Here is a 15719-nt window from a genome sequence, read left to right on the forward strand (position 1 = left end):
AATAATTATTACTTGAGGTAAGGTACATCCCTATTACCAACCACACAGGAAAGATAGACAATTAAGATGAATGACTTGTATTTACGGTTTTCTCTGTATAATTTACAATAAATACCGAATCTCATATTTTCGACAGAAGCATTTCCTCAGTTATGACTGGTGTTAGTTTTACTTTGGCCACATTTTGTCATCGTCATCATGTTTTCTTCGTTTCCGTTCGATTTTGCGTCTTGCATGATTACTTTCTCTTTCGATTTGTTTATTCAGTTATTATGTGTTATTGTTTTCCGGTAAGATTTATTTTCTGGCTTGAAATTTGAGTGGTGATTGCAGTTCATCACTGAAAAAAGAAAAGAAAAATAGATCAAGACAGCAAAGGTAAAGTAACTACATTTGATGAGAACTGACAGCTCTTCAATTTCTCTGTTATGTGAGAGTTAAAAACGTTAAAGCCGTTCTTAAAATCTCACATTCTAAATTCCTTGAAACTGTAGGATTGCTCCAGGCACAAGGTTTGATTTTCGGTTTTATTTGATTTAATTTCACTTTGCTTACGATTATCTTAATGCAAAGTTTTTAAATCTAGCGGCTGCCTGGGAGATCCCAAGACGAAGGTAGGGACTGCAAGACATTTTCAGTTTGCGTCTTTTGCTGTTCTTTAACTTTGTTTTCTTCTTTTTCTTCATTCTCAAATTATTGGCTTTTATTTATTTTATTTATCTCTATTTTTGCTTTCTTTCTCTCTTGGTCTACTAAAAGCAATAACTTTAGGCCTATGCTAAAACAGTGTGCTTTTATTCATTGATTAAAATCGAATTGAATAATTTATTGTTATTCGTCCATTCACAGTATAATGTGAATATAACAGGGGCACTCAACAGCAGCTGCTGATACCCAAAACAGCACATTAATTCGGAAAACTGCAAGTCGATCTATAAAAGTAGCCGAGTAAGTGACTTGATGTGACATTCTGCGTGCTTTGCATAATATTGTCGTTGAGGGCAGCATTCAACAACTGAAATCAGTGCCGTATCACTGAAATCCCAGGACACTACATTCGCCAGCAGCCCCAGCTGCATGATACCGATTGTAAATGTGGTAATTGTCTAACGTTAGACCAGTCTGAGTTCCAAATACCGTTCCCGTGATGGTCAAACTTGCCACTTGTGAGGCAGCATAGTTACTGTTGCCATGGACGGAGAAGGTATTTATGCAGTTTTTACCATGCATTAAGCTTTTACGTTATGTTACTGCGGGATAGGGAGCTATTTCGAAACGACATTGCTATAGTGTCGGAACATACAATAGTATAGAATACATTGTCCCATATACTGAAATTGGTGTAAGTGTACTTTGCTACAATAGTAGCAGGGTCTTACATTTGACGAGGTGCATACAGTGCTGCATGTTTTCTATTATAGAAATTAGATTTTGAGCATGCTTAAAAAATTTACTGTGCTCATTAACTTTGATATATAAATATATGACATTTCATGTGTAAATCACGTGTTTATTGAAGCTAAAGTATAATTTACATTAATTAACATTGTACATGAATGTAAGATTATAGGCAGCATAGGATGCGCATGCAAATGATACCGGTAGGCAGTATCCGAATCAGAGAACCCTGCTACTAGTAGTAGAACTGGAAATGCAAGCTGCCCATACAATATAATTCGACCACCTGCTACATGATGTAGAAACTATAGGCCCAATAGTAACTGCGACAGCCGCCACACGCAGTGTGGCGGCTGCGCCGTGCTCCCATTCAAGATCTTCATGTTGAACAAACGGGTGCCTTTGCGGCGCTATATTTCCTTAATTTTTCAACAGAAACTACTAGGAATACTTACATGGGTCGATGAAACCTAAATGACTATCATCGGCGACTGTTTGATGCATTTCATTGCTTGTGATGCACAAAATGATGTCTTATAAGCAGCTCACCGATGTTCACAGAATTCACAATCACTTGCACAAGCGCACAGAATACTTGAACTGTATTGCTAGCCTTTTGTCAAGGCCCTCTCGTTGTAACGGAAGAGCGAACGGACGAGCGAAGCTAGTCCATCCGAGCGCACAGCGCTACCCCACTCGGCTGGCTCTCCACACCATACAGCGAGAGGGCCTTGACAAAAGGCTACGTATTACTTGCTACAGACGTAAATATTCATAAATTAATGATACACGCCAAAAAAAAATAACAACAACAACATGCTGCTGGAATTTTTTTTCCGTACCCTACGCCGAAGAAATGTGTTCCAGTAATGCTGCTTGAATCGCTTACAAAATAATAATAATAATAATGATAATAATGTCTTGATCATGCACATCAATTAGGTCTTCACACTGAGTTCATGAATATTCATTTACAATGTTACTAGTATTAATGTACATCGACGATGCGGCCGATGGGAAAAAAAAAAACAAAACAAGGAAAATCTGAAACCCCACCTCTTCCTCTATCTCACTGAAGATGGCATCCATGATGCCGTGATTCAAATCACAATTCTATATAAACTAGACTGTTAGTAGTTGTAACTAAGCCAGCCGTGTAATTGTATATACAAAATGATACAGTACTGTACTACAGTATTGCAAACATTGAAAATGAACTGTTTGATGCATAATTCATTTCACCTATGCACTGAGTAATTATGCATTATTCATATCCTTGAGCTTCCCTACCGATGATGTCATTATTTACGCATGCGTAGATGCGTGCAAGTGGATACACGTTCAAAATGGCAGCAAGGCTCTCCTCACTGGGGCAGGTCGCTTACTCCTCAAAAATGTGGAAAATTTTGCAGTTTCCAGATGAATTGGTGAGAAGAACCAAGCCAATGAAGTAATCTATACTTCAATTTTGATTGTTACTGTGTTCATTATCGAAATTTAGTTATTGTTTATTTGTGAAGTCGCCGCATGTGGCAATAGGGGAGCTCACATAAGCGAAACTGCGGGGAAGCCGCCAGGACCGCGCCTGGCGGCGCGGTCTCCGGGGCTAGCCCAATAGATGCTTTTGCACCATGTACATTAAAACAGTTTGGGCTAATGGCTTATTTTGAACGAAATTGCGAATCGGTTGTCGGAAAGTACCAGTACGTCAACTTTCATGTCCTCGATCAAAATTACTCTCTTTTACAGCGGTGCGAGCGATCGCAGCCTACAGACTTGTTAAGTTTGTGAAAAAAATGCAGTTCCCAGCTTTTGTAGAAAATGCTCACAGATATGTAGGCATATTGTACGATGTAGACTTACACACAAACTTCTCTGATTGACTTCTTTCAACTTTTCATAATCATATACATGTACACTAATTTTCAACTCGGTTTACTTCACTTGAGCAATATCTTGCATAATGTTAGCAAGCAAGCTTTAGTTTCAGATTGTGCAGGTAGCATACAGTGTACTCTGTGGTCGAGCGCGGAAAATGAGTTGTTTTAAGCGACAGCAGAAAAGTTGACACCAGTATCAATACTTCTGAAAATGGCTCTGCTTCTTCTGATAGGAAATAAGTTATTAAATATTTAACCTGTGACTTTGGTGCAATGTGATGTTGTGGGAATTGTAGACATCTACATAGTGTACACCTACATAAACATACCTGTAGATTATGTGTGTGCATAAATACACAAGTGCAGGATTAGTGCCTACTACATTAGGCCTTTCAGAGCTTGCACACTGTATATACACACCTGTGTTGAAGATGAAAAATGTAAAATAATGCAACACACTCAAACCCAAAACCCAGTCATTAAGGAGTTCAAAAATGATATGAAAATTACTGATTATTGGTGCTGATAAAATGCAATATCACTTTGAGTCTTTCAAACATCTGCAATGCCAACAACGATAGGTCTGGGTTACTCGAATAGAAGCACACTTTAAGCAGATTTGAGTTTGTGATTACGTGGTTTTCAAAATGACATACACTTGCAAGATTTGCTCTGTGTGATTGTAAACTGTGCTGTTACATCAATTGCCTCTGAGGAAGACCAAAGCTGATGCTGACTTATATTGTGCATTGTGCAGGGGCCGCGGAACCGGTTCATGAAAAAAAAAAAAAAAAAAAAAAAAAAAAGAAAAATTGAAAAAAAAATCACAACACCCATGAATTTGATTTTCCATAGATTCCGCCCTTACATAAAGTTCCCGTCTAAACACCGGCATAGCAAAGGGGGAGGGGCATGGGGGCTGTCACCCATCCCCCCCCCCCAAGATTCTGAATAATTCTGAGTGCACTGTAAGACTTATCACTTACATTCCGAGAAATCAAAAGTTACCTCATGAACAAAGGGAATATCCCCTTTTAATCAACCCTTTCCTCTCTCAGTTCTTCCAATCATTTTTTTTTAAATAATTTCCCAAATATTCCAGCTAATATGCGTATACGAGATACTAGGGAGTTTTTGCAAACTCAACGCGTACGGCAAACCCATGGTCCGTGCGCAAAATCGAGCAGCTACTATAGTAACATCAATGTGACCACTCAGGCCCTGAAATCTAGAACTGTTCTTAGCAAAATCCCCGTCCGTCCAGAGTGAGACCGTGAGTGCGTGAGCAGCCAATCAGCAAGCGCCGGTCCGATGGAGAAGGGCGCGTGCACAGGTGTTATCAATCAATGACCCAAGGGCGGCAGGCATGAATTCCCTACTTGCTTCGGATAGGGTGATGTATCCAATGAACCAATGCCTGATGGGATACTTCACGATTATGGTCAGCTACAGTACAGTTTTTGTCTTACAAGTGCAGCACCCTATACACAGTATCCACTTTACTCAGTATCCACACTTTCTAGTTGCTTAGTATAGATGCGTGATATGAAAAATAAACTCTTACATCATCTATAATGTCGAAATAAGCTGCGTGAAGTGTATTTTGCGCTCAATGTAAATATCACAGCTCACAGTTACAGCAATTTACTGTAGTCTGCAATGGTCTCTGGAACCACAGATTTGTCAGAAACATGGATCATTAGTCTGTCAGATTTAGAAGAACATTTGAAAATAGCGAAGCAGCACATGATGATTTACAACCACTATTGCTTAAGTCAGTGTTGCATGAATGGTTTTTGCTGATTTGAATAGAATATTGTAATTGCACAAGATTAAACATACGTTTCATGATTCATGATTATATGTATTCATATGGCAGTTTTCATTCGATGTTTCCTATTTTTCACATAATGTACCTCTGCAATGACATTTGGACGTGCTTAGATCTACTAAATAAAGCTATGTGCTGAGATTTTAGCTGTGATCTGACTTCCCGCGGGAGAAGGATCCCTGGGCGATTACTCTCCGTACCTGCGTTCGCGTTCATGAAATGCGAAACTGCTTTTTGTAATGACAGCAGTCTGTCTACGACGGACGCAAATCTGATAATACCCGTGTCGTTGAAGGTTCTTCTGTCGCTGAGCGAAAACTTGCTAGTATGGCCTTTTTTGCAATCAGTGGTGTTACTTTTGTACTCAGAGGGTCAAAATTTCAAACAAAATATTTTGTTATTATTTTGTTTGATTCCTGTTTGAAAGTGTTCAAATTAAAAAAAATAATAATAAAATTTCAGAACCTAAAGCTGAAGGGCTTTTGGTGTAATTTAAGGAAATCCCTGGCACCTGAAGTAAATTTAAGCTAAATTTTGCTAAATTTATCAATACTTCTGAAAACGGGTCTTCATCTTCTGATTGGTAATAAGCTGTTAAATATTTAACCTGTGACTTTGGTGCAATGTGATGTTGTGGAAGTTTGTAGACATCTACATAGTGTACACCTACATGTACCTGTAGATTATGTGTGTGCATAAATACACAAGTGCAGGATTAGTCCCTACTATTAGGCCTTTCAGAGTTTACACACTGTATGCACTGTACATTGTACATACACACCTGTGTTGAAGATGAAAAACGTAAAATAATGCAACACACTGAAACCCAAAACCCAGTCATTAAGAAGATCAAACATGATATGAAAATTACTGATTGTTGGTGCTGCTAAAATGCAATATCACTTTGAGTCTTTCAAACATCTGCAATGCCAACAACGATAGTTCCGGGTTACTCGAATAGAAGCACGCTTTAAGCAGATTTGAGTTTGTGATTACGTGGTTTTCAAAATGACATACACTTGCAAGATTTGCTCTGTGTGATTGTAAACTGTGCTGTTACATCACTCGCCTCTGGTTCACTACAAGAACTCTATCCATTGTGCATTCTGCTTTTGAGGAAGACCACAGCTAGTGCTGACTTATATTGTGCATTATGCAGCCCCCTCCACACTTTTGGTTCGTGAAAAAAAAAAAGAGGAGAAAAATCGGGGAAAAAATCACAACACCCATGAATTTGAATTTCCAAAGATTCCGCCCTTACATAAAATTTCCGTCTAAGCACCAGCGTAGCAAGGGGGGGGGGGGGGGATGGAGGCGGTCCCCCCCCCCCTAAGATTCTTAATAATTCTGAGTGCACTGTAAGACTTATCACTTACATTCCAAGAAATCAATAGTTTCCTCATGTACAAGGGGAATATCCCCTTTTAATCAACCCTTTCCTCTCTCAGTTCTTGCAATCATTTTTTTCTTTTTGATAATTTTCCAAATATTCGAGCTAATATACGCATACTGGTATCTCAATTTCAACTTTAAAAAAGGAAAAGCTCTTGTACGGGAAGGGTGGGGATAGCACTCTCCCACACACAAAATGTGTACACCAAAATGTTTAACTGTAAGAAAATACAGAATCTCCCTCGTGTAGGAGGGGGAATACAAAATTGTAGGGCTTATCCCCTCCCTCATCATCCTGCTAGGTCTCCTTCCACAGACTTGCACTTCTCTGATTGACAAATTTCGTGATATTCAACAGAAGTGTGTGCCATATTGTTGAATTTAAGTTCTAAAAATGAAAGAAAAAGAATCTCCCTCGAATATGGGAGGGGTATCTTGCCACCCTCCCATTGATTGGTCCCCTCTATAGACTAAGTACACTTTGGGGAATGACAATTTCCGAATTTCCCACAAAAAGTGTGTTTCAGATCGCTTTATTTCAATTTTAAAAATGGGAAAGCACCGTCGAGTGGGAGGGAGCATCTGCCCCCACGCCCTCCCCCTCTACTTCATTAGACTTTGTATATGTACACACAAACACACACACACACGCACACACATGATGCACACGCGGAATAAGAGCTAAATGACATGATTTTGCTATTAGCACTTCCCTTAAAAAAAAAGACGCTCTAATTATTTCCATTATTGTTTTTAATTTTTTTTTTTTTTTGGGGGGGGGGGGGTTGGGAGCTAGAAAAAATTCCAACTATTGCCCCAAAAGTTTGCACCAGATCGCTGAATTTCAGGTCCGAAAATGTAAAATCACCTTCATGTGGGAGGAGAAATATCCCTTATGTACACCCTCGTGTGCATGCCTTTTCTGTTTGATTGCTTAACAGACAGCGTTCATGAAATTCATTGTAAGAAGTAAAACAAGAAGTTTATCTAATTGCTACCATTTTAAAGGCAAATTGTTCAATCATAATCCCCATCAAAAATATCCTGCTACCTTAAACAAGTGTAGCCATTTCAAGTTGATAAAACACGCAAAAATATGCAACAAATTGCACCATTTACAACATCACAACATCACCATGTCCACCCTCCCCCTCTTGCTTGCTCCGCTCGCTCAGTCTTAGTCGCTTCGCTCCCTCACATAGTAACCGCCCCCCAAAGATCATATCCTGGCTACGCCGGTGCGTCTAAGCGACCTCACGTGATCTATCCCAAAAGTGTAGCATGAGTGATGAGAGCAAAAATTGTGGAAAATATCTGTTTTGAAACATACAGTGTGTCATGTCATTCAAGAATATAATGCACAAGCAGCGATACTTTCTTTGTTTTATATTTGGTGAGTTAATGCATTAAAATAAAAAGAGTTTAATGGGCTGTATCTCACAATTTAGTACATTATTCATTTTGATATCATGCACATGTACCATAACTTGCACATGCTCTAAAATTGTGAATGTGGCGCACATATCAGTACTTGCTGCCTTATTTGGGGGGGGGGGGGGGAATGGTTAGATCACTGTGGTCTATTTTTTTTTCTTCTACTTATTCATACATATGTACATCGTACACATTAAATTCAATGCCTCCTGTGAACGAGTTGAAACTAATAAGCCACGCACATGGCTACATTGTTTGTAAGTGTATCAGTAAGATAGATATGAAGAGTTTGTTCAGAAAAACCGATAAGTCCATATTTGCCAAATGGAGATATTCGCGATTAAAGGTCAAGAAAAATAAAGAGAATAATACAAACATTTTTGCTTCTTTGACCATAACTTCAAAAATGTACCTTTATATGTCGTGACCAATATATCATTTAAAAGGTATTATTTTGTACTTTATGACAGAGACCGTACTTCAAAGTCTTCAGAAATGGACTTATCGGTTTTTGCGAACAAACTCTTCGTATCTTACATAAAAGCTTCATTTTGTATTCAGCATTAGGTACACAAGATACGCTCAAAGCGACACCTCTTTCCTTTAAAGGCATGACAAATTTGCCTGGAAATTTTGTGAGTGATATTCTGTCTACAGTGCCTTTATTTATGCATTCCGATTAGATCATGGCAACTGCATTTATACTATGTGTAAGTAATATGCTATAGTAATGGTACTTTGTAGAGAAATGGACATCTTTGGTAAGTCAGATTTGAATACAATGTACCATTACATAAGAACATTTCACATGATGGTCATGTCGCAGGTATGGAAAAACACTCATAAAAGAATTCACCTCCACTTGAGGAACTGGGGGAAAAAAAGAAAAAAACAACTTTTATGAGCAATATTCAAGTATTTTCAGTTTTTCAGTAATGGACATGTTATGCTCTACAAATTTAAATGTAACACAGTCATTTGAATCATCTACACCTGTATACACTGTATTTGCAGTCCTTCACAAAGGATTTCCAAAGATGATTAACAAAGTGTGGACTTGGGCTTTTCTTAGATATTAAAGTACAGTGTATCAATTTGCACCAATGGTGTATCAGCTTGTTCCTGATTAGGAATGTGGGGTGTTGAATGGAAATGCAGGATTTAAACAGATGTTAGAAAAATTGATTACTGGACATTACTGCATAACTGATATTCCCTCTTCTTTGAATATGGTATGTCTCATAATTGGTAAATTTGTTGATTGGTTGAATATGTAACTCCTTGCTGTACTCATATCTGTGTTTATTCTTTCATCATTTAGGAGTGGTTATCACCTCATTCAGATGCCAGTTTTGTGGACAGCAGTACCCATCCAGTGCTGACCTAACAACGCACTGGAAAGACTCGTCATGCACCACACCTTCTGTATCGGCTGCAGCCTCGAGCCAGGTGGTGACCCTATCAACAGAGGGAGGCATCATTGCTGTGACTGAGGTCACCCAACTGCCATCGGATGCTGGAATTGACATCAGCGCCGGAGAGAAAACTGAAAAGCAGTCAGCAATGACCTCTTCACAAAAAGCAAGCTCCCCATCATCTACATCACGGCAGGAATCATGTCCTCAAAAAACTCCTGAGGATATTGCAGGGTCTGCCAGCAGTGAACATGCACCAGCAGCAACATGTACCGGAAATGCAGAAAATGACTCCCGAGAATCTGCTGCTGTGCCAATTGGAGACCTACCTGTGCTAGTTGCTCAGCAGGTATTATCACAGATCCCAAAAGAAGCTAATGTCCTGTCACTGGTCGCAAATGAGATCTCATGCGATGGTCAGGAAAGCATGCAAATGCAGAATTCCCTCTGTGAAGACAGTAATGTAGCAACAGTTCATCTTCACCCTGAAGGCATCGTAGGACAAGTTGCGATGGAGATCCACATACCCGTGCATTCTCAGCTGATTGTAAGTGAGCTGGCTTGTACACAACACGAGACGACTCCAACAAATCAGATTTACCTTGTAGACAAGAAGGAAAGCCCTAGTGAAGATCAAAGACCTAAAGAAAATGCAAAGGTTATGACAGTACCCCAGATCACATGGCCTATCATCAATCGTAACATTGATCGAGAAGATTTGCAAGCTGCACAAAGTAAACCCAAGAAAATTTCAGACATCAAAAAGTTTTGTTGTGAACAGTGCGGGAGAACATATTCAAAGTCTTCAAACTTGTATCGCCATATGCGCAGCCATCGCAGTGCAAAGCATGAATGCACAACTTGTGGCAAAATATTCAAGCACAAAAAGTCACTGAATGCTCATATGAATAACCACACTGAACAGCTCAGTGCTAAGCAATTTAGATGCAAGTTCTGCGACCAGTTGTTTCCAACCAAATTCAAACTGAGTGTACACCTACGGAGCCATACTTATGAAAAGCCCTTCTACTGCAGCCACTGTGGCAAGACCTTCATGACCAAGCATGGGTTGTTGCGTCATCAATTAGCGCACAGTTCAGAAAAGACATATGAATGCAACCTCTGCCACAAAAAGTTTCTGAGAAAGCACGGGCTTGAAAGACACAAGTCTGTCCACCTTGGTCAAAAGCTGTACAAGTGTTCGATATGCAATAAAGGATTTGTGGAAAAATATAACCTGCTCAACCATGAGAAAGTCCACTCTGACAGTCGCCCCTTTCCTTGCCTTAGCTGTGGAAAGCGTTTTGCAACTCTTGGTACACTGAGAACACATGAAACCATTCATACTCGTGAGAAGGTTCACCCGTGTAACAAGTGTGCAGAGAGGTTCGGTACCCTGACAGAGCTAAAGCTTCATTTGCGGTCTCACTGGAGGGAGGACCACAAGGAAGGTGATACCATCGAGGCCAACCAGTGTAAGGAATGTGGAGCCAAGTTCACACAGAGATCTACTCTTAGGGCACATGAGAGGACACACAGTGGTGAGCTACCCTATAAATGTGACGTGTGCTTCAAAAAATTCGCCTACTATGCCAGCTGGCGGCGTCATGCCAAAATGCACCGGGGTGAAAAATCGTTTGTGTGTCAAAAATGTGGAAAGGGTTTCACAAAAAAGTTATATCTTCTTCGACACAGTAATGGCAATTGCCATGGACCAAGGGAGCAAGTTTTGGTACCGACCATTGACAATTATGTGAAAGCAGGAACTGAATCCTTCCCTGCGGATCAAGGGTTAAACTTTGGTCATCATGAGTTGTCAGCCAAAGATGTGACAAGCAGCCAACAAACTACAGCAGATGACAAAAAAAGTGTTATCGAAGTGGTAAAAGCGACTGAACTGTCAGTACGGGATGTCACCAATACAGCTGGCAATGGCAACGTTGCATTTACCAAGGAGAATTCCTGTACAAGTGTACTAGCCCCTGAGTTAAAGGAAGTGAAGGTGAAGCCCTTTGCTTGTGAAATGTGTGGGAAGATGTACAAGTCAAACTCTAATCTCCAGCGGCACCGCAAAAGCCACCAGGAGAGGAAGCCATTTGCGTGTAACCTCTGCGAGAAGTCCTACAGTCGCCGGCCAATCCTAACAGAGCATAAGCTTATGGTCCATGGAGATGGTGCTCCTAAGACCCGCTACCAGTGCTGTGAATGCACAAAATCGTACTTCTCACTCGGAAGGTTAGAAATTCATCGCAGGAAGCACACGGGTGAACGGCCATTCCAATGCAAGCACTGTGAGAAATCTTTCAAAGAGATGAGCAACCTGAAGAGGCATGAAATCATCCATTTGGGTTTGAAGCCTTACAAGTGTCTCGTGTGTGGCAGAGGTTTCAATGACAAGGGCAATCTCCAGAAGCATGAGAGCACACACGGAATAAAGGGAGCTGAAGGCAGGGCTAATGTGGAGTCATGGAAACCCTTCTCCTGCAAAGTCTGTGGTAAGACCTTCAAGCAGCTGGGATATCTTCGATACCATGAGCGGATGCACCAGGGTGACAAATTATACGTCTGCAACATTTGCAATCGAAAATTCACTCAAGCAGCAAATCTTGAGGTTCATGTTCGAGCGCACCAGGACAAGATGTTTAAGTGTGACATGTGCAGTGTGTCATACAGGAAGGAAGAAAAGCTGCTGCAGCACAAGCAGATGTGCCATGCCGTTAAGAAATGTTTCGTGTGTGGGGACTGTGGCAAAGTATTGTCTACGAAAGCAAATCTGCAGCGACATGAAAGGAAACATCAGGGACTAAAGCCGTTTGAGTGTCCTATCTGTGATAAAGGCTTTAGTGAGAAGGTAGTCCTAAAGAGACATATGAAAATCCACAAGGAAGACGTTCTTACATGTGAGAAATGTGATCAGCTGTTTACCTCAAATGAAGCCCTTAACCAGCACATTACTGATAATGGTTGTGCAAAATCATTCAGATGTAGACATTGTGAAAGGACTTTTTCCTCAAAAAACGGGCTAGCCAGACATCAAAGTTCTCATAAGTCCATGCAAGTTATTCCTGAAAAAGCTGACGACAAAGTGAAAAAGAAAAAGAAAATGTACATTTGTGATATATGTCACAAAAACTTCAAAAAGAAAAAGAAATTGGCGAGGCACAAGAGAGAGCATGCTAGTCTTGCCAAGTAGCAATACGATGTGCAATGTTTTCCACAGTCATCATTGGGTTTGTTTTTGTACCAGACAAAGTGCTATTGGTATTACATCCTTGTCCAAAGATGCAAACTTCTGTCAATGCATCCTACAGGAAGTGTCGCCGGGAGGCATCATGTTTTCAGTTTGTCCGTCCGTCCTTCCGTAATTAATTTTGTGGACAGCATAACTTAAAAAAAGTATCTAATGAAACCTGGCATGTATATGTATGAATAAACGACGTTTTGGGTGCACTTGTTCAAGGTCAAAGGTTGAAGGTCAATGTCAAATGCTCAAAATTTATCTATTTCCCCCATATCTGTGCAATGTCTTAGGTGTTTTTTTTTTTTTTTTTAATTTAACTTAGCACTTATTACTTCATAAAACTTTTCTATCGAAAGTTTCTGGTCATTAGGTCCAAAGTCAAGTGAAATGCCAAAATTTCACATTTTTCTCCATATTTCGTAAATGGTTCAAGGTATATTCGTGGAACTTAGTACATATGCCTGACAAGTGATTCTGTTTGAAATTTGGGGGTCATGAGGTCTCGCATCAAGGCAAACTCCTCAAAATTTTACTTTTTCCCCCATGCAATGCCTAATGGTATTTTCTTGGAACTTAGTGTATACATGTATTATCCAACAGCAATTATCTACTAAAGTATTTGGCCAAAGGACGAAGGTCACAAATTTTAAAGTCAAAGGTCAAATGGATTGGATACAGATAGAGGAAAAGCTAATTTTGAAAGGAATCACAATTCAACCCTGCACTGTAAATATGCAAAAGGAGGGTGCTGTTCGTTACTCCGAAGGTTCGCTATTCCGAGGGTTCGTTATTCCGATCCTTTGGTCGTTAATCCGAAACACAGAAATTACCTATACCTAGAGGCTTGTTAATCCAAAAATGAAAAAGGGTTCGTTTATAATCCGAAAATTTGTGGCGTTATTCGGAAGGTTCGTTATTCCGAAGATTCGTTAATCCGGAAATGAAATTCGGAACAATGAACCTTCGGAATAACGAATCTTCGGACTAAAGAGCCTTCGGAATAACGCACCTTCGGAATAACGAGCTGTAACCGCAAAAGGAAACAGGATATGTCTTCCATTGAAATATCAATAAGCTACACGTATATTATGACGATTTGCAAATGATAGTGGAAGAAATGTTTGTGAACACATACGTCAGGTGCATGTACTACACACACGTGTACACACACAAACACATATTTTCATACACAATGTACTTGCACTTTTGTATTCAGACAAACGCAGAGATGAGCCCATTTAAAATAAGCGAAATGAATAAAAGACGATCAGAAACGCACCTTGTGTTTTGAAAAAAAAATTCCTATTAGCAGGTGTGTTCACATAATAAATCTATTGCCAAATTGATATTTAAAAAGATCTAATATAAACGAAAAACCTGATATAACAAACTAATTTCTCCGGTCTCAATGAATTTATTTCCTTTTCTGCGTGTGTTTTGTTTAATGACTACTGATATATAAAAATATCTGATTAAAAAAATGCCTTGATCTTGTTTATACATGTATACTGAGTTCACTTGTATAAAGCAATATGCCAGTTCCGAGTTTCACTTTACACATGAACAGAATTGTGCCAATCGACATGTTGTTTTTCTAATTTGTGGTAGGATAAGCATCTGTGATGAAAAGCTTATTCCGTAATCCTTACAAAGGCTGCTTGTGACCACATACGCCTAACAACAAGCCTGGTATTGAGTAGAGTTTATATAATGTTTTTGTCAATACTTTCAATGCAAGATATTGAAATACATTGTAGATACTCCTCTAGGCCTACGTATATTGACGGACCATCAAACTTCCCCAAGTATAGGCCTATGTGATGGACCATTCTGATTACCTAGTCCGTAGGCAGGTTCCTTCTTTGTTTAACCATTTCCATAAGGCCCATTCTCAGTAAAAGCGTTCAAATACGGAATTTTGGTGTCGCCGACATTCCATGACAGTTTGCGGTTTCCTGAAACCTATTAGATACTATTTGAATGTTTATAATATATCACGAGGACTTTATTTGTTAAAAATAAACACGATCAAATGCGGTTGTCTGCCTTTTTGTATAAAATTTTGCTGTTAAACTTCGTTAAGACCCCCAAAACGCAGTGTCGCCGGCTATTTCAGAATTATGTTTTATTGCTCCTCTCCGTCCACAGACACACTTTCCAAATATCATTTTCATGGACGATGAGCATATCATATGTGCTAATCACAAAACTCAAAAAGTTCCAAAATTTTTATTGACTTCTTTTTTATAGCCTTTTGAAACCTGTCGCCAAATTCACCGCCAGATACGTTACCAGTTTCTTTAGTGTTACAGCATTGCGAAAATAACAAGACTATGCAATGACCCTGTGTATGTGAAACCCTGAGGATATACTTCATACACTGCAAGTACTTAGATTTTTTGTGCAACAGCTCTTTATTGAGAATACGGTACAATGTTTGAAATATCGGTTTTCTACACTTTTATTTGGACAGATACGTTACATACTTTTCACGCCACCCACTGCGACAGATATTGCAATGTCAGACAAATTGTATATTATACATTACTCCTCGGAATGACGCATCGATTCAACATTAAAGTTTAGTACAAGTGAGAAATATTTGGTAGATATCGCTCTCATAATAATATGATCGACCATATACGTTACCACAGATACGTTACCCCAGATACGTGACCGAATTTTGCTCATTGGTCTTGTGCTTTCTGGGGATCAAATCTGGTCAAAATTCATCCCTACACATTACATGCTTCGTTTTTTGGGACCTCAGGATTATATTCTTACACCAAAAGGACAAAGAGGTGAAAAAGAGCAATACTTCCACATAATTTTTCTTTGTGCGTCAGTGTCTCACAACTTAATGCCAAGTTTTCCGACAGATACGTTACCACATAATCAAAATGCTGAAAAGAAATTGTAAATGTTTTTACAAACAAATCGTTGTGTGCTCATAAACTCCAAACTTCTATTCTATAAAACCCAGCCACTTTCATATTCTACGCAACAACTTGAACAATTATTTTACAAGACGAAGCTAAGATTCAGCATATTAATTTTTTACTTTTCAGATTTAGCAGATACGTTACGTATAATTCAGGGCACCCACGGTGACAAATAATGTTATGTAA

At 39.4% G+C, this 15719-nt stretch overlaps 1 protein-coding gene across 1 annotated transcript; it reads left to right on the top strand.

Annotated features, from left to right (window-relative positions):
• Nucleotides 1-1120: 1120 nt before the first annotated feature.
• Nucleotides 1121-12573, top strand: LOC139731206 (uncharacterized). The gene is made up of 2 exons (XM_071642088.1): nt 1121-1204; nt 9257-12573. The coding sequence occupies exons 1-2, from the start codon at nt 1192-1194 to the stop codon at nt 12541-12543; spliced, it is 3300 nt and encodes a 1099-aa protein (XP_071498189.1). The 5' UTR covers nt 1121-1191; the 3' UTR covers nt 12544-12573.
• Nucleotides 12574-15719: the final 3146 nt, after the last annotated feature.

Source organism: Diadema antillarum, unplaced genomic scaffold, assembly GCF_040938485.1.
Source record: "Diadema antillarum isolate AM-2024a unplaced genomic scaffold, OU_Dant_1.0 seq00000365_RagTag, whole genome shotgun sequence".
NCBI lineage: Eukaryota > Metazoa > Echinodermata > Echinoidea > Diadematoida > Diadematidae > Diadema > Diadema antillarum.